Genomic DNA, 25895 nt, shown 5'->3' on the forward strand with positions numbered 1-25895 from the left:
GGGGTTGTTGTGAGGATCAAATGAGATAATAATTATAGAGCACATAGCACAGTGCTTAACGTATAGTAAGTGCCATATGTGACGGGTAAAACTAAATATGTGTGGTGGTCATCTTACCTGTCCCCAGTGGTGGGGAAGCTAGCTAGGATTTACTTATAAATTAGAAGCTTCAGCAACAGTTTAGGCATTAAGCATTTATTAAAGTATATTAGAGGTTAACAAAGAGAGAACACGTGTCTCTGAAAGAATAGGAAAGCCTAGCTAAGGGAGAGAGAGAAAAAAAGCTGCCTCCACCTAGCAGATCATGCTACTGAGAGAGATCCTGAGTCTCCTTGAGCAGAAGCTCCCTGCAGGACAGGAAGAGGGCTGGTCCTCACACACAGCTCCAAGTTAATTGGCTGGTAGCATTCAAATCCATTGATTGACATGACTTGAAGGTGGTCCATGAATTGTGAGGTAACTTCCAGATGCTGGCTTGACCTTAGAAAGGTCAGCCCATTCTTTCTCAGCAGGAGGGGCCCTGGTAATAATATTCTCATGCATATAAATGTTAGATATTATCATTATAATTATTAGAAGGTATCAAATCAGACACCTTATTTTCCCTATCTATAAAATAAAGAATTTGAAATACAGAGCTCTCTAGGGTGCTCCCTGCACTGACATCCTGTAAGTAGTAGACTAGTATTTCACTGTGTCAGTTTAACTGTCATGTTACCAATGACTACCAATTTCCTTAATGTTATTGGAATCTTTTATTTTTATATCACCAACATTTCCCATTTGTTCCCTATAATGAAGATCAAAAAGGGGTGGGGGAAGTTTAGCGAAGCTGCCTACATATCAACCAAATGCAGCATTATATGCAGTATTCCACACCAGTGTCCTCCTCCATCTGTGAGGGAAGCAGGGAATTACATCCGTATATTTCTTTCCTGGGGCCAAGTTTAGTCATGATAAATTTACAGAATTCAGTTTCAGTTGTTTTGTGGTGGTTCTTCCCATTTCCATTGTTGTAGTCATTATATGTATTGTTTTCCTGGCTTTACTGATTTTATTTTGTATCAGTTGATATAAGCCTGCCCTAACTTTTCTGTGTTAGGGTGAGGTCAAAACTACCCTGTCATTTAGCTTTGATAACTTCATTAGGTGAGAATGCTTCTCAATCAATTGATTAATCAAAAGCCCTTAGACTAAGTGTGAAAAGCCTTTGAAAGCCATTGGTCGAAATGAAATGAGCAAGACAGGAAGTCTCTTCTAATAGGCTGAAGAAATTTGGTAATACCCAGAGGTCAGGGATCAGCTATAATTTATCATCATGTGAATTGAGAAGGGATAGAATTCTAAAAACTGGAGCATGTGGCTCTCCAGTACATGCCTAAGGAGGAACAAGAGGGAGGTGGGGAGAGGGAGGCCTTGGCTTCAACCTTAGGCTCAGCCTTGGCCAGTCTCTTCCTTACTTGGAAGAAACTCTTCCAGCTTCATAGGGTCTAGAGGATGTTGGATTTCCCATCAATGTCCTAAATGCCATTCCCTGATCAGCTGACAACAGTGTCTATATCAGTTGCCAAAGACAAACTCACAACAGATTCACCATGCATAAGGGAAACTTCTCAAGCACCCCATTAATGGCATAAAAGAACTTCAAGAAACCAGGAGCTATAAGTGACCCTTTAGCACAAGGGCTTCAGAAGTTTAAGGCTACTCTCTCCTGGACTCTGTGTGTACTTGTAGGACATTGCATCACAGATATTTGGGAGAATGTTTTGTACCAACCACCTTTGCAAATATTCCTTTCTTTAAAAACAAAACAAAACAAACAAAAAACCCTACTTGAAACTGCCTAAGTGATTCTGAACTAATCATCTTGTAGGGAAGCACATAGTAGGGGCTAGAGCCGATGTATTATAGAATTACCCCCAAAACCCTGAGGAGGGAAAGTAACCAAGCTGTGGCGACCCAATGTGTCCATGAGAGCAGCAATTGCAATAAGGATCCCCAGAGCAGACATGAGTTACATCTATCTTCTTCATATTTATTTTTTATTATATCACAGTAATATTCTATCATACTTCAACTTGTTTAGGACTTCCCCAAAAGAAAATAACAGCTGATTTTTGAAAAAAAAAATTATAAAATAGAGAAAAATTTACGGGTCTGTCAGAAAATAAGTAATTTGCTGTTAAATTCATCTTGAATAAATGCTAATTAAAAGTACCCTCTCTCCCACTCTCCTCCACTCAGGGCTCACCAAGGAATTTCTGACATGGAACAAGACACAGGAAAGGATAAAAGGGGCAGAGAATAGCCTCTGACTTAGGCACTCCAATGATGCACTGGTGCGTCTAGAAGAGACAACTGGCATCTACAGCAAAGCTCTGGGCATATTCTAGAGCTGTTGTTCTAAAGGGTTGTCTTAATTTAGGGATGATAAAGTTGACCAGGTAGAATGATCTGCTGTGACTACTTTAAATTTTCATTAGCCAGTCAGTACTTTGGCCAAGACTTTTTCTTTTTGTTTGTTTGTTTGTTTTTGCAGGGCAATGAGGGTTAAGTGACTTGCCCAGGGTCACACAGCTAGTTAAGTGTCAAGTGTTGAATCTGGATTTGAACTCAGGTCCTCCTGAATCCAAGGCCAGTGCTTTATCCACTGCGCCACCTAGTTTCCCCCTTGACCAAGACTATAATTGAGAGACATTATAAGTATATCACTCATTACTTAGTTATACCATCTGCAAAATGACATTTGTCAAAATTTAACTTTGTCTGTAGAATTCAAGTTTATAGTGTATTATTTGTAGTCAATATAAATTACTTAATAGGGTGAAATAAATCTACACCCGTTTTATATGCACCCCCCCCAAAAAAAAAGAACTCTAAAAATTTAGTCCTGTCTGTCACCTTACTGTCACTTCATGTAAGTCACTGCCCTGCTCTGGGCCTTGGTGTTTTCATTTGTTAAAGGAATAGAGGGGAGCAGGTAGCTTTTACAGGTCATCCTAGCTCTACTATGCTATGATTCCATGAAGGACTTCAAGAATGGAAAAAGTGTCAGTGATACATTGTGTTGTTTAAGAGTTTAGGACATGGGGCAGCTAGGTGGCACAGTGGATAAAGCAGCAGCATTGGATTCAGGAGTACCTGAGTTCAAATCCGGCCTCAGACACTTGACACTTACTAGCTGTGTGACCCTGGGCAAGTCACTTAACCCCCATTACCCAGCAAAAAAAGAGAGAGAGAGAGAGAGAGAGAGAGAGAGAGAGAGAGAGAGAGAGAGAGTGAGTGAGTTTAGGACATGAGGAAACAAAATGAAAACCCTTATATTGAGAAAGATTACAATTATTCAGTGACCTGAATAAACATGAATGAAAAGATGTAAGTGATCCTCCTTGAAGATGTAAAAATAGAATGGAAATCATTTCTACACTTAAATTAGACGTGAACAGATTCCTGCTGTAAGCGACTTGAATATCAATCGATTCCCTCCAGTACAACCAATGTGAACAGTTGCGATAGGATGCCAGTGAATATTAGTATCAGAATACATGTGGACCTGAGCTTCATCAATACATTGCCGAGATGCCATTTTGGACACATAGTTTGGACAGATTCTTTATGTGTGTTTTCCCCAATCTGTTTGGATGGTTTCCTTGAACATTTTCTTGAAACTTAGCAGGAATTAATGATAAGGCAGTTTCATTTAAATGGCCCAAATGGCCCATTTTGGGGTCATTCCTGAGATATGAGTTTATGCTGGGATCACAAGCTGAGATCATAATTTGGAATACAGCTAGTATAAAACACAACATAGTTGTATTTATTCCCAAAATGTTTTTGGCAGATACAATAAATTGTAGTTAAAGTGTAGTGAATTGTTAAATACTTTAAATTGTATTATCCCTCCCTCTCCCTCCCTCATGTCCCCACAACTTCAACACACACAATGAACTTCAATTTTGAATTTTAGGTGTTTGGGTTTTTTGTTTGGTTTTTTTACCTTGAGGTAGTATCTCCCTCCTCTGAAATTCTCCCACATATTAAGTGAAAATCTTATTCATTTGAGTCTGGACTAGGTAACATGCCTAAATTGTATAAAGGTGGTTAAACACAAAGTTTATTGACTGTGCCCTCAGAGTTTTAGTTCAACTCCCTCTTGATAGAGGAATTCATTTTACAACATCCCCAAAACGTTATCATACAGTCTCAGCTTTAATGATCAATGATTCAGGGAACCCACTACTTCCTCAGCAGCCCGTGGCTGAACAGCTTTACTTGTTAGGAAGTTCTTTATTATACGAAGCAGAAATCTACTCCTGATGCTAATCCTTTTTTCAGTATAACAGTCTTCCAGGTATTGAAAGACAATGATCTGGTCCCATTCTGTCCCCCACTTAAATATGTTCTTTTCTAGGCTAAACTTGATAAGCTCTCCCTACCCTATTTGGGGGGGGGGGGAGGGGGGCAGGGCAATGAGGGTTAAGTGACTTGCCCAGGGTCACACAGCTAGTAAGTGTCTGAGACCGGATTTGAACTCAGGTATTCCTGAATCCAGGGCCAGTGCTGTATCCACTGCGCCACCTAGCTGCCCCTTCTCTACCCTATTTAAATGATTTAGTGATGGATCTATCCCCTCACCATCCTGGAGTTTGCCAGTTCTAGGGATACTAATATTATAGCAGGAGACTTTTTGATCCTAAAATATTTCTAAAAGCCTTCTGAAAATTGCTAGTTTCCTTGTGAATTTGTACATAAAAATTCATAAAATACAAAGGTATTAGACAAATACAGTGAGGCTTATTGTAGGCATTTAGTTATAAGCCCTTGACATGCACTTTCAGAGACCTATTCTGAGCTAGGAATCCTTTTTGAGGAGACACCAAAGTCTCTGCTCCCATCTTGAAAATGTAGGATGTAGACAAGAGTGTATGTAGTGTGGAAGAGAATAAGGAAAGCAAAGTAAAGGACTGTTAAAGAATAAGTCAAATGAGATGGGTGGAGTTGATGGCATGTTAACTTCAAGACACCAAAACCTTGTTTTGCGTCTATAGAAAAAACTTGTTGACACTATTGTATGTAAATATATAGTTGTAGTCAGTGTGTTCATCATTCTTTGAGTACTGCTTTCTTCACTCTGTATCACTTGAAGTCAGTCTTGCCATATTTACTTAAATTGTTTTTATTCATCAGAACTTATATTACAATAATAATCCATTCCATTCATATACCATAATTTGTTTAGCCATTCCCCAATCAGTGGAGACAATTTGTTTCCAATTTCTTGCTATTACACTGCTGCTAGGAATTTTTTTATGTAGATAGAGGTCTTTTTTTCCTGTTAATAACTTACTTAGTTATGATCCCATTAGTGGAACCACTGGATCAAAGGGTACAGACATTTTTAATAGTAATTAAATATTGCTTTCCAAAAAGATTGAACCAATTGATAACTCCACCAGCAGAGTAATAATATGCCTGTTTGTCCACAGCTGAACCAACATTTAATTTTCTCATCTTTTATTATCACATTATTATCATCTTTTATCTTTGCCAGTTTGATGGTTGTCAGGTGCTAGTTGTTTTAATTTGCATATTGCTATTTATTAGAGAATTTGACGTTTTTTATGGTTGTTGATAATTTATATTTCTTTTGAGAACTTCGTGTTCATATTCTTTGGCCACTTACCCATTGTCAAATGATGTGGCAATTTCTGAGCACAGGAGTGACATGATGAAAGAGGTTTAGAAAACACTGTTCTAATAGAGAAGGTGTCATTAACTTAGACTTCCCAAACAAAAGGAAATTTCTCTCCCCCCAGCCACCCACCCAATTTTTATATAATGGAAAGTCTACTCTCCAAATAATTTTTTTCAGTATTAGATACTATTTTGAAACAATGGAAATTTTGTGTTAGTAAAAATATGAAACAACTTATTTGAAAAATCCTGTGAATTTTTTTAAATTGTTGATGTTTGTGGCATTTTCTTGGGGAGAGTTATGGGAAAGAAAAACATTAGAAGTGGCTTCTCTAAGATATTTGGGTTCATAAGATGAAGTAATTGTGGACAGTTGAAAATTAAGATTACTAGACTCTTCAAAAATAGAAAAATTAACGACAAGCTTCATGGCAAAGTTCAAGACAAAACATATATACATGAGTTTTCAAGCCTTTGAAAGTTTGTCAGTTACCTGGTATGTTTGTGGCAACAATGCTATTATGAAGCAAAAGGACATGGAAATTGAAAATGTATATTTAAGGACTGATTCTCCAATAGATAACTGGATAGGAATGTGATAACTAGTTTAATAGTCCTGACATTATTTTTTAGGCTTTTTCCATTGTTTCTTAACTTAATTAACCAGAATCTTGGTAATGTGGTTTACAAAGTATTTTGTATTTATATTTTGCAATCAGTGTCTGACCGGAGGACAGGTTTTAGACATGCACTACAATGTGTAAACACTAAAAAAGAATAAATAAATCCTGCTTGCCTAAATGCTTTATAATGCCCAGTCCCTTGCTAACTAGTCACGTATTTAAATCTCTTCTTGTTTAATTTTTTAAATTTGTGAAATATTTTTGGAAATCATTGTGTGAGGCTTTGCATCACAGCTGGTGTCATTTAAGACTTGGACAGAGTCACTGCGAATGAAGCCCCACTGTGAAATGAAAGTCTGGAGGCATCTTGGCATCCTAACCATTTCCTTGGGAGAAGATTACAGCCTGAATATGTTGAACTTTATTGCCATGGGCCTCATGACAGTCTTCAGAAACATGCATGGCATTCCTGTTAAAGAATCTCAGATGTTCGGAAACAAAGGGGATTGTCTTTGTGTATATAGCAGTGTCCCAAGTAGGAAAGAAGGAAGACAAAGTCGGGGAGTTGGGGGGGGGGTGGAATTGGAATCATGTTTGCTTACTATGGGTCATTAGACATGGGGGTAAATGGAAAGATGTGTAACTTTGGTGCAAGAATTAAGTACTGTGACTTCCTAAATGACTTGGATACCTTTAAATGGAAAAACAAAGTAACAAAGTGACCTCTAGACTATGGTTATACTTCCTGTTTGTTCCTTGCTAAGTATTCCTTCAGTATCACAGCAATTTCAGGTTTCTGTTTTGAGATTATAATATATGAAGCTAGCAAATAAAGGAATTATACTCTTACTGATTGTTTTGACAGTATGTGCTAAAATATAGGAATTGTCCCATTGCTTGTACCCATGTTTCAGTTTGCCCTATATAGATTTCAAGGTTCTTGAGGGCAGGAAGCAAATAGCTCCAAATTCCACAGTTCTATGTCCAGACCTATGATTTAATCAGTGTATAGAAAGATCCTTCCTAATGACAGATAGTTCATCTGTAACAGTCCTAGATATTTACCTGGGACACTGAAAGGACAGGACCAGGACCACATATGTAGTACATGTCAGAGTCAGTTCTTAAGTGGAGGTCTTCCTCTCTTCAAAGCTTTCCCTCATCTGTTGAACAACAGCTTAATGTCACAAAGGAAGTCCTCAATAAATATTTATTCAATTGAATTGAATAATCAGTCTCTGATAGAGACTTCTCAAAAGATAGGAGGACATGACAAAGACACTAGAAATACCCTCCATGAGGGGTCATTGAAGAGACAGGGCCAAAATGGCAGAGTTAAAGGAAGCAGTACAAGTGTGCTCTGCTCCACCAACTTTTTCTAACAGATCTGGAAAATATACTAGACTAAATCCTGACAGAGAAATCCAAAAAAAGCCACAGCGAATCATTTCTCCAGCTCAACCTGGAATAGGGAAACAGAAGTCTGCAGATGCTAAGGATTAGGGCCAGTCCTAGGGCATAGCATACTGTGAGTGCTCTAGTGCGCAGTGCCCAGGGCAAAGGGAGATCCCTCACCCAGACCAGGGTGTCGCAAGACGCATCCTGGGATGCCACCATGGAGACAGGTTTAACAGCTTTCTCTCCCCCTCCCAGATCACAAGGATCCAGGGCAGACTGAGAAGGGGACTAGTACAGGGGAGTAGTGTCTCAAGTAGAAAGGTCCTGGGCTTTCTGTGAAAAAAGGAGGAACTTGAGAAGACAGAAGCAGCATCAGTAGTGTTATGCCTCAAACTCTAGGCACAGAGCACAATTTAACTTAAAGTATATAGCCCAGGGTTTCTATCCCAAAGACATCCCCCCAAAAAGAAAAAGACCGATTTGTATAAAATATATTTATAGCAGCGCTTTTTGGGGTGTGTGAGAGATGGAAATCAAAGGAATGCCCATCAATTGAGGAATGGCTAAACAAGCTGTTGTATATGATGGTGATGGCATATTCTTGTGCTATGAGAAACGACAAGCAGGATGGCTTCAGAAAGGCTGGAAAGACTTGTATGAATTGATGTATAGTGAAGAGAGCAGAGCCAAGAGGACATTGTGCACAGAGACAGTGATATTGTATGATGAAGAACTGTGAAAGACTTAACCATTTTCAACAATACAGTGATCCAAGACAATCCCAAAGGACTATTTTTGTTTGTTTGTTTGTTTGGCCGGGCAATTGGAGTTAAGTGACTTGCCCAGGGTCACACAGCTAGTAAGTGTTAAGTGTCTGAAGCCAGATTTGAACTTAGGTCCTCCTGAATCCAGGGCCGGTGCTCCATCCACTGCACCACCTAGCCGCCCCCCAAAGGACTATTGATGAAACATACTGTACACCTCCAAAGAAAGAGCTGATAGATAGAACAGACCGAAGCATGCTATTTTTCACTTTCTTTTTTTTCTTTTAATCAAGTTTCCTTGCACAAAAGGACAAATATAGTAATGTTTTATATAATCATACGTGTATATCCCATATCTGATTGTTTGCCACCTCAGGAAGGGGGGAGGGGAGGGGAGGGAGGAAAAGAGAGATAAAAATTGGAACCCAAAACTAAAACTAAAAATGTTTATTACCCCAAAAAAGTATATAGGCAAGCCTGCAAACAAATAACCAAAATAGGAATCCCAGACCAAAGGGGAGCCTACAATTCTGCCACTTTAAACCAACAGAGCTTTCCAGCTGGGTGATAGTGATGCTAAAGACACAAACACAGAAGAGAATGACTTCAAAAACATCTATAAGCATTGTCTCAGAGAAAAATACAGCTTGGGCTCAAACTCAAATAGAATTTCTGGAAGAGATAAAACATGAGTTTTTAAAAGTTTAAAAATATTTTCATAAATGAAATTAGTACTTGGGGGTGGTAAAGAAATGAAAACAATGGAAAAAATAATTGAAAAGAGAATTAACAGCTAGGTGCAAGAAGTACAAAACCTTGCCTAAGCAACAAACTCCCTGAAAATTAGAATGCCCCAAGTAGAAGCCAGTTACTCCTTGATGCAACAAGAAATATTAAAGCAAAGTCGAAAGACAAAAGTCAAAAATAGAAGAAAATCTAAGGTATCTCATGGCAGATACAGCTGACATGAAAAAGAGATAGAGAAACAATTTGAGAATCACTGGACTCTCTGAATGCCATGCTCCCCCCCCCCCAAAAAAAAGTGCCTAGATGTACTATTATACAAAATCTTAAAAGAAAACTACCCAAATGTCTTAGAACCAGAAGGCAAAGTGGAAGTAGAAAGAATATACTGGTTACCTCATGAAAGAAATCCCAAAATGAAAACTATCAGGAATATCATAGCCAAAATCCAAAGTTTTCAGGTCAAAGAAAAAGTACTATAAGCAACCAGAAAGAAAGAATTCAGGTATTGCTAGAGCACAATCAGGATCACACACAATTTAGCACCTGCCATGCTAAAGGAGCAGAAAACTTGGCATATAATATGGCAGAAGGCAAAGGATATGAATTTACAGACAAGTTTAATGTACTCATCAAAACTGAGTATAGGGGCAGCTAGGTGGCACAGTGGATAGAACATAGGCCCTGGATTCAGGAGGACCTGAGTTCAAATCCGACCTCAGACACTTAACACGTACTAGCTGTGTGACCCTGGGCAAGTCACTTAACCCCAGTTGCCTCACTTAAAAAAAAAAAAAAAACTGAGTATAAGGCTCCAGAGGGAAGAAAGGCTCTTTAATGAGAGGACTTCCAAATATTGCTGATGAAAAGTCCAGAGCTTCAGAGAAACTTTAAAGTTCAAACATAAGAATGAAGAAAAGCACAAGGAGACAGACATGAACAAAAAATGCTAAAGCACTAAATGAGGATTAACTGCTTACCTTAAAATAAAGGGAGGTGATACATGTGTCCTCTCTGAACCCTATCCTCATCAGGGCCCATAAAGGGAATCTAATTAGACAAGGCCTGCAAATAGTTCTGTTATGTCTTGATGATCTTAAGAGAAAAATGGGTGGGGGGAAAGAGAGAGAAGAATGGGAAAGCAAGAAGAGGTGCACAATTGGGGGGGGGGGGTTAGGGGAAAATTATCTCACATAATCAGAAATCTATACCAACAAGGAGGAGAGAGGGTGAGAAGCAGCTGATATTTGAACCCCACCCTCATCTGAACTGGTCAAAAGTAGGAAGAACACACACACACACACACACACACACACACACACACATATACATGTACAAAGAGCTGGTTACAGAAATACTTTTCATTCAAAGGAGAAGTGGAAGAGGAAAGGGCAGAAGACAGGAGGGGTGATTAGAGGGAGGATATTAGTCCTAGAAAAACAAAATCTGAGGATGTACTAAAATATTTATTATTCTTTTTGAGGTAGCAAAAAATGGGAATCTAAGGGAGTATTCATAAATTGGGGAATGGACGAATAAACTATGGCATGTGAATGTGATGGAATACTTTTGTGCTGAACTCTTATCAAAGGAATGAACAACTTGGATTCCAGAGGACTAATGATGACACATGTTATCCCTCTCCTGAGAGAGTAGTGAAGGACTCGGAATGCAGAATGAAACCATTTTTTGAAAAAATATGGCCAATGTGAAAATTTGTTTTAATTGACTATATGTATTTGTAATCAGTCTTGCTTTTCTTATGTTCTCTATTTGGTGGGGAGGGCGGAATTGGGGAGAAGGGGGAGAAGGCAGATCTTGGCTGTTTTTGTGCTTTTTTTTAAAGAAAATATGATCCATTTTTGCAGCCTCTCCCTTTGATTGAATGGCTTCTCCCAGAATCTTCATTTAAGGAAAGTGCTCTGGCCAGCTATGTCTCATTCCTTTCCAGGTCGCACTGTGCACTTCCTTTGTCATGACCCAGAGTTCTACTCTCACACACACACACACACACACACACACACACACACACACACACACACACACTGTCTTCCTCCATCAGAATGTAAGTCACTTGAGGGCAGGGACTGGCTTTCTGTTTGTATTTATATTCTCTCAGCACAATGCCTGGCACATAGTAAGCATTTCATAAATGTTTGTTGACTGATTATTGACATGAATTGTCCATGATAGGATTCTCAAATTTTAGGTTCAACATCCATAAATTTATTTAAACCTTTAACAACTCCAGGGGGCAGCTAGGTGGATAAACCACCAGCCCTGGATTCAGGAGGACCTGAGTTCAAATCTGAATTCAGACACTTGACACTTACTAGCTGTGTGACCCTGGGCAAGTTACTTAACTCTCATTGCCCTGCGCTAAAAAACAAAACAAAACAAAACAAACCTTTAACAACTCCAGGAGTAAAAACAAAATCTTTAAGTTGGCTCCTCTTGTGGGAAATATTAATTCCTCTTCCTAGTCTTGAACTTCTCTATAATCCCTAAAGGTGCTTCTTAATTCTGGCAATTTGAAATTTTATAACAAGTCTATCTTCATCCTTTCTAAACCATTTATCTTTTTTTTCACATTAATCATCTTCACTGTGACCATTCTTTCCAAACTGGAGTCCTCATTTTTAAACTTCTTTATACAATACAGCCACTTGCCCTAAACTACAACCCCTTTGATTGTTTTAGTTAGATTGTTTCTAGTTCCCTTATATCCTTTTGGAGATAAGACTATGAGAATATTTTTTAAGCTTCCAAGGGTGGATAGCCCATGACTTTTTATAGGTTGTGAGATAGTTTTCTAATGCTTTTCTGCTACCTTTCTTGATGATGCCACAAGATAGTATAATTGACTTTTTTTGTTCCCAGACGATGTCTTCAGGGAATGATCCCCAAACAGGCACTTATTAAGCACTTAGCCAGTCTCTGTGCTAGGGGTACCAGAAGAAGAATCAAATAGTCCTAACCTTCAAAGGAAGTGCGTTGGATCTGGGGACACAGCCTGTACTCATTAGTGTAGATGAAGCAAACACAAGGTCATTTCAAGGGGAAGGCCCACACAGCTGTGAATCGTCTGCACTGGCTGCTCCATTTCTTTCCTGGGTCAACACTGTTACCTCAGAGTTTATAGTCCATTCAGCAGAGTTTGGATCATTGCTCCTAAATCTCAGCCACGTGGAAATGCATCTGCTTTTCTCTTTCCATTCATATGGCCTCACAAAATCTTTTTGTGGTTTATTTTCTTCAGCTTGGCTTCTCACTACCTTGAAGAGCTCAAGTGCCATTTGCAAAGTCAAAGATTGTATTGTTTGTTGTTCTCTCTTCAAGGTCATATAAAAATATCCCTAAGCTATTTGGGATCAGAAAATGAGTTCTCCCTGCCCCCATGCTATGTAGTAACTCCTTTTTTAAAATAATATTTGGCATGGAACTTTGCTAGATGCTTTTTGAACATCTACTTAGATTGTGCTCATGGCACTCACATAAATATTTGCTCTTAAGAGTTCTTTTTTTTTTTTTTGCAGGGCAATGAGGGTTAAGTGATTTGCCCAGGATCACACAACTAGCATCAAGTGTCTGAGGCTGGATTTGAACTCAGGTCCTCCTGAATCTAGGGCCTGTGCTTTATCCACTGTGCCACCTAGCTGCCCTCCCTTAAGAGATCTCAAACCTAAACTGTTTTCCCTATACAGAAGTCTCAGTATGTACTCATTGTTTGAGTGGTCAGTGATCCTGTCCATTATTACAGATCTCATCAACTTGCCCACTGCCATAGTGAACCACACGGTCCTCTAATCTCCTCTAGATTAAGAGTGGGGAACCACATTAATCTATTTTGGCCTAGATTTACTACTGGAGAGAGGCCATCTAATCCAATCTGTTAACCTTACAGATGAAGAAACTGAGGGCCAGGAAGGATAAATAACTTGCAAAAGGTCACAGAGAGTAAATAGAAGAGCCAGGATTTAAAGCCAGGCATTCCCAATTTTGAATCCAATTCTCTTTCTAATAGCTATAGCTAACTAACATATGTATAGTACTTTAAGGTTGCAAAGTTCTGTACATTTATTATCTCATCTAGATCCTTACAGAACCCCTATGAGGTAGATACACAGTATTAGGATCCCCATTTCACACATGAGAAAACCAAGACCAAAAAAGGTTACATTATTTGCTCGGAGTCACGCAGCTCGTAAGATCTGGGGCAGGATTCTAACTCAGGTCCACCTTATGCCAAGTCCAACCTGCTGTTCCCTGTGACACCTAGCTGTCTCTACAGCTTCAGCTAAACCGTTTTAGTCATTTATGATGATCGTGTCATAGATGTTAGCCAATATCTTTAGGGGGGAGCAGGGCAATAAGGGTAAAGTGACTTGCCCAGGGTCACACAGTTAGTGTCAAGTGTTTGAGTTTAGATTTGAACTCAGGTCCTCCTGAATCCAGGACTGGTACTTTATCCACTGTGCCACCTAACTGCCCTAGCCAATATTTTATAAAATAAATGCTATGCTTCTTCAGAACTCTCAAATACCATCCAGATCTGGGGAAGTGCCATTCTTTTGGTTAGACATTGACCATCCTATGCATTTACTGTTATTTGAAATGATGCCTGCAGTTATCAAAGGATTTGCTCCAACATCTTCAATAAGGACACTGAAAGCTGGAAAATCCATTCAGTCTCTTTCCTGTCTTCTCCTCTCCTGGATCCAGTCCTTCTGTATTATCTGCAGTCATCAGGAGGTGCCATCTACTCTTTAACTGGCTTCATCCTTTTGATGTAGTTAAATGAACATATTTAAAGAACATCCAATCAAACTCCACAATTTCCTTTCCTTTTCCATTATTATCAGACCAAAAGATCGCTCAAGTTTAGTTCAGATGTAACAACCATATCTTGTTTAAAATGCCCGGTTTAACCCTTAAATTCATCAGTCAAGTTAGCCGCTTGGATATTTTTTAAAATTTGTTTCCTCCCCAAAACATTGATCTTTCATTTTTTAGAATAAGAAACTGAGGTTGAAAGAGGAAAAGTAATTACCCGATGATAGCTCGATCCAAGACTCAGGTTCCCTGACTCCCAATCCAATGTTCTTATCCATTACACCATGCTCTACAACTTCTGTTGAACTCCCTTACAAAGGTACTTTTCAAATGAATATTTTTAGCAAAGTATGGAATCTCTTCAGATAAATTATAGAGATCTTGAAATTATTTTGAAGTGATCAAATTCAACAACAGTCAGCTCCGTATTAAGTTTATTCTTTGGAAATATGCCAGTAAATGGAGCTATTTGATAGAGTACACTTCTATAAAAATGACTGCTATTTACTAATACAGCATTTGCTGCAAAATGACCACTTATAACTTTAAACCTATTTTTTCTGACTTTTGTCTAACGTTTCCTAAAACCTGACAAAGTAAATAAGTTGGGCCATCTTTGAGAGCTCCCTTTTTTCTCTTCTTCCTCATCTCCAATGACTTGGATGTGTTCCCCAAATATCTCCTCCTTCATCCTTGTCACACAGAGGTGGCCCTTCTCCTTACCTTCTCCAAGCACAAGTTATCATCATCTCCAACAGATTGCTGCTTCTGTCAGGCCCACTTTCTCACTAATCTTCCATTTCTCCCTATCTACTGCATGTTTCCCTGTGGTTTATAAACATACATCTTCCCATCCTTAAAAAAAACTCACTTTATCCAACTATTTCCTACCAGCTATCTTCCTATATCTCCTTCTTTTCCTGGCTAAACTCTTTTGGAAAGTCATCTACAATCTCCCCCTCTAACTTTCCCTCCTTTCACTCTTTGCTAAACCCTCTGTATTCTTACTTCTGACCCTATATTTCAACTGAAACTGCTGGCTTCAAAGTTACCAATGATATCTTAATTGCCAGATCTAATGGCCTTTCCTCAACCCTCTGTCTTGACCTCTCTGCAGCCTTTGTCAATGTTGATCACACTTTCCCCCTTAACTCTCTCTTTTCTCTAGGTTTTTGTGACATTCCTTTCTCATAATTTTCCTCCTACCTATATAAAGGACACTTTGGTCTCCTTTGCTGAACCTTTATCCAGGTCACATCCACTAACCATAGGTGTCTCGCAAGGGTCTGTCTTTGACCCTCCTTTCTTCCCTCTTTAGCAGAAGTCATCAAACTTTTTATGTAAAAGTTCAGGTAATAAATATTTTAGTCTTTGCAGGCCAAGAAGTAAAATCAAGGATAGGTACTTATTCTAACAAAAGAAAATAAATTTTCATGAATTTTCTATTGATAGAATTCAAAATATAATTATGATGGGTCCAAGTTTTTGTAATACAGGTCTACTAGTGAGAAGAATGGAATTCTTTTTTGGGGGGGGAGGATAACATTTCTCTTAATTGGGGTTCAAAGTTAGTGTTCCCTATCATCAAAATCAATTGCAAGTGTTCATCTGTTAATGCTGATATGTAATGAGATTTTGCATATTTTGTCTTTGAAAATGGCTTTTCACACAGATAGATCCTGCCAGATGCTGACATCATTCTATAAACATGATTTTAATTGAATACATTCATCACTTAGGAGACATTTTATAAGAATTCTATTAGATTTGTCTTGATATTTGCCTTTTAGCACGTCATTACATTTCAGATTAATCACTTCCATTTGAAGGTTAGGTGGAAGTTCCTCAATTGCAGAGCTAAGTGGATTTTGAAATATGAAAATTTCTTTTGCACTTGAATCAAGGTCTGAAAAATGCTGTTAGAACTTGGAAAAAGATACCTGCTGCGAATCTGTGTGGGAATCTTGCTTCTTGTTTTAACATTTGACAGCACAGGAAGTATATAAATAAACCTGATGTTTGTGTCATCAGATGGACTCTCCTGCAGTATAAGTTTTGCATGTAGGCAGAATTTTGCCTCATCATTTTAGATAGAATTCATTAAGGATCGTTATTGAGAATGCAGCAAAAGCAGTCAAAACTATTCAGTGTCCAATGATAGACGTTCTCCTAGCGTTTCTTTGGACTGGTCTCCCTGCCTCATCTCTCACCTCTCCAGTCCATTCTCCAAAGCAATCAGCTCCCAAGGCTGCCTTCCTAACTCTCAGGTCACTTCCCTATTCACAAAACTAGAAGCTATGTGTGCCTCCAGGAACAAGCATAAAAATCTGTATTTGGTTTTTAAATCCCTCTACAAATTGCTCCCTTCCTCCCTTCCCAGTCTTTTTATGCTTTATCCCCTTCATGTACTTTACCATCTGGAAACACTGGCCTATTGGTGTTCTTCACACAGGACACTCCATTTCTCACCTCCTTTCCTTTTCATTGACCTCTGCCTGCAATTATCTTCCACCTCATCTCCACCTCCAATGTACTTCAAGAATCAGCTCAAATTCCACTTTCTTCAAGAGGGTTTCATACCTGGTACACACCTCCTGCCCTCCTCTCCTTTCTACCACCACCACCCTGTCCCCCCCACACGCACACACATCTAACGCCTTCCCTCTGTAATTACCTACTAGTTCCGTTGCATGTATGTTGTGTTTACATGATCGTGTTGTTTATTGATTATTTGTTGGTTATCAATTGACTTTTTATTTGATTATTTGTTAATTATCGATTATTTATTGATTTTATTGTTCTTTCTCTCATTAGAATGTAATTTCCTTGAGAATAGGCACTGATTCTGCCTTTCTTTGTATTCCCAACAGAGTACAGTGCCTGACCCATAGTAAATACTTGATAAATGGTGGGGTTTTTTTGTTTTTGTGTGTGTGAGGCAATTGGGGTTAAGTGACTTGCCTAGGGTCACACACAGCTAGTAAGTGTTAAGTGCCTGAGGTCGGATTTGAACTCAGGTCCTCCTGACTCCAGGGCCAGTGCTCTATTCACTGCGCCACCTAGCTGCCCCTTGATAAATGTTTTTGATGATGATAATAAAGGTGGTTTCTGCTAAAATTTTCTCTCATATATGGTTAAAACAAAACAAAAAGCTTTCCTAGGAGATCTGAATTCAAAACTTTATGCAAATTAAATGTTTGATGGTCAGATGAATTTGACATGTTTATAATTAAAATGAAAAATATTATAAGCCCTTTATGCAAGCTTTCTCCTTTGAGTTGTGAGGTGACTTGAGCTACCCTTTGTACCACTAGACAACTTTCTATATGACCTTGGATAATTCATTTGAATTCTGTGGTCTTCAGTTGCCTCATCTTTTGGACTAGAATATCTCTAAAATCCCATCCAGCTCTGCCACCCTAGGGGTCCAAAGGGATGAGGTGCCTTTACTGGCTTATTCACTATCAGATTAGTGATTCTCTAATCTTGTTTACTAATTCTTTCCCTGAAATCAAAATAGTTCCCTTGGCTTTTATCTTTGGTATTTGTGAAAACTTCACTAGTCTTAGCTGGAAATAATGTTAAGACAAAACAATAGAATTCACAATGGATCAATCATTTATTTCTGTCAAATAATGTGGGAAAACATAATATGCATAGTCCCTAAAACACCAAGAGAAATCTCAGTCTGAGGTCTCTGTGAAACCTTTTGCATTTCTTTTTAAATCCCCTCAGACATTTTTGAGTATGTTTGTAAATCAGTTTCCAATCTAACATGATATTATTACCTCCCCCTATTATACTAAAAGCAACTAAAGGAAATCCCCTTGGCTCTAGTCTTTGGCTGATTAGCAAACAAAGATTCTACTCTTCAAGGAATTAAGTTGTGTTCAGCATCCTTAAATGCCTTTTGATTTTGATACTTCCCTTTAACAACCAGATTCCTAGGGGAGAAAGGTATTTACACTAGCTACCTCCACTTCCTTCCACTTTTCATTCCTTTCCAGTCTGGTTTACAACCTTACCACTCAACTGAAATGAGTCTTTCCAAGGTTACCAGTGATATCTTAATTGATAATCACTAAGTCCTTTGCTTAGTCCTTATCCTTCTTGAACCCTTTGCAGCATTTGACATTGGTGATCACCCCTTCCTTACCTATAGACACAAAGTAATGACCCCCCCCCTTCTTTGCAGAATCATCATTCAAGTACTGCCCTTGACCATGGGGATCCCACAAGGCTTTATGCTGGGCCCTGTTCTCTCTCTTCACCCTCTCTCTTAGAATTACATCATCTCCAGTGAGTTCAATGATCTCTATGCATATAATTCCCAGATTTATATATTCATCCCTAATCTCTCTCTTAGAAGCCAATCACATCACCAACTGCTTATATACCTTCTATGTGTATCTCAAATTCAGTCTATCCAAAAGATAACGCATCCTTTTCTCCACCACTACCAAAAACTCAAATCACCTCAAACTACCCTTTTTTTCTTGAGGGCAAATTATCCAACCAGTCAACTAGATTTACAACTTTAAAAAGTCATCTTTGACTCTTCACTTTCCCTCAGCTCTCATCTCAAACTGATTTCTGTGTCTTGTTGGTTCTTACTTCACATCTATTGCTTTTCTACTCTGATGGCTACAGGCCATCATCACTTATCTAGACTACTGTGACAATCTCCTTATCAAACCATGCTTCCACTTTCTTCCCTCTCCAATTCAAATTCCGCACAATTACCAAAATAATCATCCAAAAGCACAAGTCTCATTGTATAAATCCCTGCTTGGGGGCCTTCACAATTAACCTATTGTCTCTAAGATCAGATATTAACATCTTGGCATGAAATTTAAAGCCCTACACAGTCTGGCACCAATAGACCTTTCCAACTTTGTATTGTACGTTATTCTCTTTCACACATAAGGTTCTACCCAAACTGGCCAACTTGCCATTCCCCAAATTCAAAATCCATCTCCCATATACCTTTGCACAGGCTGTACCCCACGCCTAAAATGCACTTCCTACTTACCTCTGACTTAGAATCTTTTTTTTTTTTAGTAGAGTCTTTTATGAAAAAATGTTTGAAACTCTTTTCCCTTTGTCATCTTTTGTCCTCCTTCCAGTTTCATCTTTAAATGTCCTCTGATGATTTTCCTTAGTTATATCTCTCTCACCAAGTGTTCCTTAAATTTACTTATTCTCTACACTATATCTTATTGTTTTACGTGATTTTAATTATAATCATCATGCTTCTCCGTAAGATTTTATGTTTTAGTTTGTATTCTAACCTAGTTCAGCCCTCAGCTGCTATGCTTTTTTCACTTGGCAGAGAACAGATATTTGTTAGCTTTGTCAGTTCCTAGGCAGTTTTTATCTTCTGTTTTTTGGTGAGTTGTTTACATCTACGAATATTCTTTAGGAAATACTTATAATCTGTGTCTGTATCTGTTTCATCAGTTTCCCCCTTTTTGGTATCAACAATTTGTTTTAAAGTTAGGTTAGAATTATTTTAATTGCATACAATATCTTTTTCTCATTTTTATACTTCCAATTTTGTATTTATTTTATCTTTGCACTAACAAGTCAGGGGCTGACCACACACAAACAACTACCTTATTTGGGGGAAAGGAGTTGTTCCTTACATATTAAAATATAACTAGTTTCATTTTTTATTATATATGGTGCTTTCCATGTATAGTGACTCCAGGTTCTTTTCTTGAAGAAAGAATTTATGATATATAAACAAAAAGCTTTTTCACCCACAATCCTTTGGCTTGTTTTGTACTTATATACCACATTTTCTACTCTATCTGTAGCTTTTTCCTCTATGCTCAAAACCACTGGTTATCAAAGTATATGTTGATTTAATTTGGAAGGTTTTATCCAATTCCTTAGAGAATTTCTTTGCCTCCCTATTCTCTTCAACAGACATTAGGACGTGAGCTGCAGTTATTTTCATGGTTGGTCTTTTTATAAATGCTTATCATGAGCAAATGCTTATCAGTACAAGATTACCAGATATTAAACCAACTCTGCCAACTCCTTTATTTGTTTCCTCAAAGGACAGCATCTTGGACATTCTTCCATTTAACTGCTTTTTGTCTTTTTGTCTTCGTTTAAGGACTACCTGAATACCTTAAATTTCAGCGTGAATGATCAAGTTCCTAACATAACCTTTTCCAAAGGTGTTTGTATCCTATACTCATTTTTATTCTTCCATGGCTTTTTTCTAGATGAACATTCTAAAAGATGTTGTTGTTTTTTATCAAAAACATTTTAAGGTACATAGTGATTAAAAGCCACAGTACTCCAAAATCATCATATGAGCCAGAGAGTTAAATGTCAGCTTGATATAAACTTCATTTTTCTTGTGTAAACAACCATAAGAAATGTATAAATATAATTCCTTAGAACTTTTTGAGAACTTTTAAATGTTGTATACATTAAGAGACTTTCATAGTTATGTTGAACTTAGTAACGAAAAAGTAAGATTTAAACAATTTTGCTTATGGCATTAAGCCACTGAAACTTTCACAGAGTAAAGCTAGAGTTCTCATAGTTCTGACTTCACTTTTACTCTCACTAGGGCAAATTCACATTTTCAACTCTAAGTCAGGACAGACATTTTCTCTCATCGCTTTAGCCTCTAACCTAAACTAAGAGCAGCCACCACTAAGTTGTAGACTGGTAAAAGATGTACCATAGAGGGGAAGAGATACATACCAGGACATGTGGTTATCCTTTTCTACCTCTATGAAAACATTGCCCTTATTTACTATACTGAAAGAGATTTTGTAAAATATAGGGGCATGAGGCCCTAATTTCTATAACCCACAATCACTTGGCAAGATGAACTGCTAACTATGTCTTTTTGTTTTGTTTTGTTCTAACGTGTGTGTCCATGTTTGCCTTAACTTTGCATTATTTGGAAAAACTGGAAAATCCAGTGTTTTATAATATAAAGGCAAAGTGAATTCCGCATAAAAGCCTAGCGATTATAATTCAGCTTTTGCAAATAATCCATTATGCCCATGAAAAGACATTATGTTCTCCAAACTACTTGCAAATAATATATTTCCTTTTACCAGTATGAAGGCAGTCTGTGTCCTTATGAATTGTATGAATTATACATATCAGTTGAAATTTTTTTCTGAGGGTAGCACTGTTCTAGCCAACTAGCTAATGTAAGCTAATTGAAGACCTTGTGATATACTAAAAAAGAGCCCTGGATATGGAGTCAGGAGAGACCCGAGTTTGACTCCTATGCCTAATACAAGTTGTGTGGCATTGATATAATATGGCTTATTGATAGCAGGTAGCCTACCTTTGAACCCAGGACCTGTGTCTGGCTCCAATTCAAGCACTGTCTCCACTAGATCACACTGCTTAATAAAACTTTAATAAGACCTTGCAGGGCTGTTTTGTGAATCAAATAAGAGATCAAAGGAGAGATAAAACACTTTGCAAACCTTAAAAATACTGAGTAAAATGTAAGTGGTTACCTAAGAAACATTGGTGAAAACTAGCTTTTCACAGGTGAGATGTGTTAAAGGAAGAAGTTTGGGGATTTAGTATAAATTTATAACTACCTTTCTGAAGAGCTAAGCAAGACTTTGGAATTTAGAAAAGGAATGAAGAATTGGAAAAGGAATTGGAATTTAGACAAGGAATGAGAACCTATACAGGTTCATGAGTGAATATTGTTCCATCTGATATGCAGGGGTGTCATCTGCCATGCAAATCCTCTGCACTTATCTGATGTACACCCCACCATGACCTGAAGTAGGAAGCCTTTTTACGATATTCCTAACAAGTATTACTCCAACCTCCACGCCCATCCTTATGGACAGAGAAACTCACCATTGAAGCTGCTCCTTCTATCACTGGACACCTTTAACTGATGTCCTTTATATTGGTCTAAAATGAGGCTCTTGATAACGTCCTCTCACTATCCCTGACTGTCCCCTCAGAAGCCATACCAAGTAAGTTGAATCCCTCTTCCACATTACAGCCCTCCATATACTGGGAGAGACAGATGTCATAGCATCGCAGCACATAAAGCTGCAGAGGTCTTCTAGTCTAACCCCTCCCTTTGAAAGGACTTTCCCAAATAGTATGGGGCATGACTGGACTTCAGTGCAGGTCTTCTTATTTCAGATCGGGGTGGAGGGTCCTACTATGCCATAAGCCTCATCTCTAGATTCTTATAACCAGTTCTCATGTGGCGTGGTCTACCATGCCCTTACTTTTCCCCAGCAAGTCAAACCCCTGATAAGTTCCTTGGCAAAGCAAACTCCCTCCATCCTCCCAAAGCATCAGAAATAACTGACCCAGTAGAAAGGGAAGGAATAGCCCCAGGTGCCCAATCTCAGTGGCACACATTCTACCCCATGCCCAGGAGCACTTCTTTTAGGCTTCAGGTAGCTCTTTGTCCCAACTCCAGAATCTGTAGAGGGTACCCACTTCAGAGCTCCTCTGAGACAGAAAAAATCCAGCACATAGGGCAGCTAGGTGGTGCAGTAGATAGAGCACTGGCCCTGGATTCAGGAGGACCTGAGTTCAAATCTGGCCTCAGACACTTAACACTTACTAGCTGTGTGACCCTGGGCAAGTCACTTAACCCTAATTGCCTCACCAAAGAAAAAAAATCCAGCACATATTACTAGCTCTCTTCAAAAGCCTGTGTGAAATAAAATATTTATATAGTTTAAATAAAAATGAAAACCGTTTCATTTATAGGTTTGATTTATTTCCATTTACCTTTTAAATTTCCATAAAATGTTTGAAGAATTGCACCTTGTGAATATCTTAGCTATAACACATAAAATTGCTTTTTTTCTGTGTGCTTCCAATTACTGTTAACTGAGGGTTCTTTTTTGTTTGTTTGTTTTGCTATTATAGCTTACCTTTTCCTTTGCTATTAAACTGATCCACCTTTTATGAACAACTTCCCATCAAAGCTTTTCTAAAATGTAATTTGCCATTGAAGAAACTGCAACCTGGAATGTACTGTTTCATTTACATTTTTTTTTAATCCCCAGCACCTGCTCTATCACTGCTGCCTAATAAACATTTGTTGAAGGAGGTGAGGGAGGTGGGGGAAGAAGGAAAGAGACTTATGCTGCTCGTCACCAAGAAAAGGGGTCTGGGAAGTAAAGAGAGTTAACTAAAGGGGCCTGAGAGCAGAATGTCATTCCTAGGAGAGCCTTTTTAGGGCTGGGTGTGATACTAATATCCCTGTCACCCCAGATCTCTGACCCTGGATGACGCCATATTGGGCACTGGCTACATCTGTCACAGAAGCCTGCAGGTTGGACATTTCTCCCCAATTCCTTCAGCTGGTCCTTTGTATCTCCCCTCTTTCAAACTTGCATCCTCTATGTCCATAGGAAAGAAGTTTAGGGAACCTAGGATTCAGTTCAGCCAACGTTTCCTAAGCACCTGCAACTGTACATACAAGGCACTTATTACTAAGTACTTGGAAGACAAAGTAAAAATAATAATAATAACGCTTTTGTCCTCAAGCTGAAGTGGACAGAGACAGAATGGGTAATAAATGGACAGGTGCCAAAATAAGTTCCTTAGAAGTCACCCTAAGATTAAGGCAGCAGAGGAGGGATGCCGCAATTGACTTTTCTCAGAGTTGGTCTTTCAATGGCTGTGTCTGTAATAACACTTCTGTTTCTTTGTTTTGTTTAAGGACTGTTCAACCTTAGAAGAATATAACATTGCAGCAGCGTTACTACCTTTGACAAGTGCTTTCTACAGGGTAAGTTTGAATGAGATTAAAATAAGTTGGTTCTGATTTGCTTAAACATATTGCTTTCCACTTAATTTAAATTCAATTTAATAAACATTTATCAAACCCTTACAAAGCCCTCTGCCAGAAAGGGAATTCAAAGATTTAAAAAAAAAAAGTTCTATACCATCAAGGATCCTCCTATTCAAATAGATTGATTTACAATTGTCTCCTAAGTCAAAATGGAGGGAGTAATCAGAATATATTTTTTAAAATTTCATGAATACATCTTACTATTTTTTTCCTCTTTAAACTGAGGAAAAGAAGAAAAATATGCCAACTCAGCTTATCTGGGAACTAATTGCTTGCTCTTTCTTCACAAAGCTTTTAACCACTCACTTTATATATCTAATGTTAAATAAACCTCTCTGTGTGCTTGTTAATTTTTTCAAAAGGCCAATTATTTAATTTTTTTCTTATCTTAAATCCATAATGAATATCACATGGAAATTTTGACAAGATGTAGTCATATTCATAAAAATACAAGATGAAAATATAATTTCTCTTTGATATCAGACTTAATGCCCATCAGTTTGTTTCAGTTTTTCTTCATCATCATCATTTATTGGAATCACATTGAAACTGGACAACTTTCAGGTCTTTACCTTTTTGGAATTTGTTTCTAGAACATAATCTAAATGTCAACTCAGACAAATTCCCCCCACATAAAAATCAGAAATCTCTACAAAATACTGAGGATTGCTTTTCCCTGCCTTATCACCAAGGGGAGAGAAACCAGCTTGCTAGCAATCCTGCCAACAGCTGACTCTGTGTGACAGTGCCAATGACATGGAAACTCCCAAAACTTTGTCAAGATCTCTAGCTCTTTTAGAGAAAATGTGGCTACTTTATACATTTGTTCACTTCTTCATGGAAGACTTTAAATAGTTGAAGTTCTTGTTAAACCTGAGGATATCATTTCCCTACATCTAATCTTTACCTATTAAAGCTTGACCTCAGATGTAAATATGCAGGAGTTTCTACTTGTGACACTATCTACCTAGTCTTTTCTTTGCTCAGATCTTGGGAATATGTTTAATTCACTTCATTGAATTATTGGTTTTCTCAACTGAAACTTTGCTGTTGGACTTGCTTTTTTCCACTTTTAGTTTCATTTTTACATTCCTGCTTATGTGTCTTTAGCTGCAAAGTCTCACCGACAAATAGAATCTCAGGTCTGGCATGCTTTTGATAATAGAGAAATTTTGAAAAAAAATTTCTAGACTACCAGCATCAGATTCTTTCAAAGCCATTAGCCCTTAATAATCAATGTGTTGCAACATGTGGTACTACTCTTTGTATGCTTTTGACCTTTTTTAGTGAACAATGATATTTGACAAAGTCTTTCATGCTGTATCTGCTAGACTTTCCTAAAGTTAGATACTGATAATGTTGCCAAAAGAAGAAAAAATAGCCATTCAGATATTTCTGTAAATGTGTGGAAGAAAATAGAAGGAAGCTCAAAAAAGCTAGACAGTTTTGAAAGTTACATGTCAATTTATTATATACAGTTTTTTGTTTTTGGGGTTGGGTTTTTTTGTTTGTTTTTGGGTTTTTTTGGTAAGACAATTGGGGTTAAGTGACTTGCCCTGGGTCACACAGCTAGTAAGTGTTAAGTGTCTGAGACCGGATTTGAACTCAGATATTCCTGAATCCAGGGCCAGTGCTCTATCCACTGTGCCACCTAGCTACCCCTATATACAGTTTTTAAAGAGCAAACTTTGCATACCAGGAAGGTGTTTCTCCATATAATTCTCTTTTTTCTGGTCTTCTTTGTATATGGAAATGGGTTGGTTTTTTTTGGCGTAGGGATAACAGAGGGAGCAATTTGTTGGAGGAAATAGGATGGAATGGGATCACTTGTGTAGGTTTGAAGGAGTAAGGCCACCTCTCTGTGTGAGACAAGGGTGAAAGAGGAGATGGTGGCAAAAGGCATCTGAGTGATATGAGATGAGGAAGAGGAGAGAAGAGAATGATCTCAACTCTTTCTGATAAATGAAACAAGGTTCTCAAGTGAGAAGGTAAGCAGAAAGGGAG

General features: G+C 38.1%; 1 protein-coding gene across 4 annotated transcripts in view; it reads left to right on the top strand.

Annotated features, from left to right (window-relative positions):
- Nucleotides 1–25895, top strand: part of SBF2 (SET binding factor 2) — a 496438-nt gene that overhangs the window by 344214 nt on the left and 126329 nt on the right. For all 4 annotated transcript variants that reach the window (XM_043970029.1, XM_043970030.1, XM_043970031.1 and 1 more), the window contains exon 17: nt 23760–23828. In XM_043970029.1, the coding sequence (XP_043825964.1) occupies nt 23760–23828 (69 nt within the window). The remainder of the gene's footprint in view (nt 1–23759; nt 23829–25895) is intronic.

The sequence above is a fragment of the Dromiciops gliroides genome, chromosome 6, assembly GCF_019393635.1.
Source record: "Dromiciops gliroides isolate mDroGli1 chromosome 6, mDroGli1.pri, whole genome shotgun sequence".
NCBI classification, from domain to species: domain Eukaryota; kingdom Metazoa; phylum Chordata; class Mammalia; order Microbiotheria; family Microbiotheriidae; genus Dromiciops; species Dromiciops gliroides.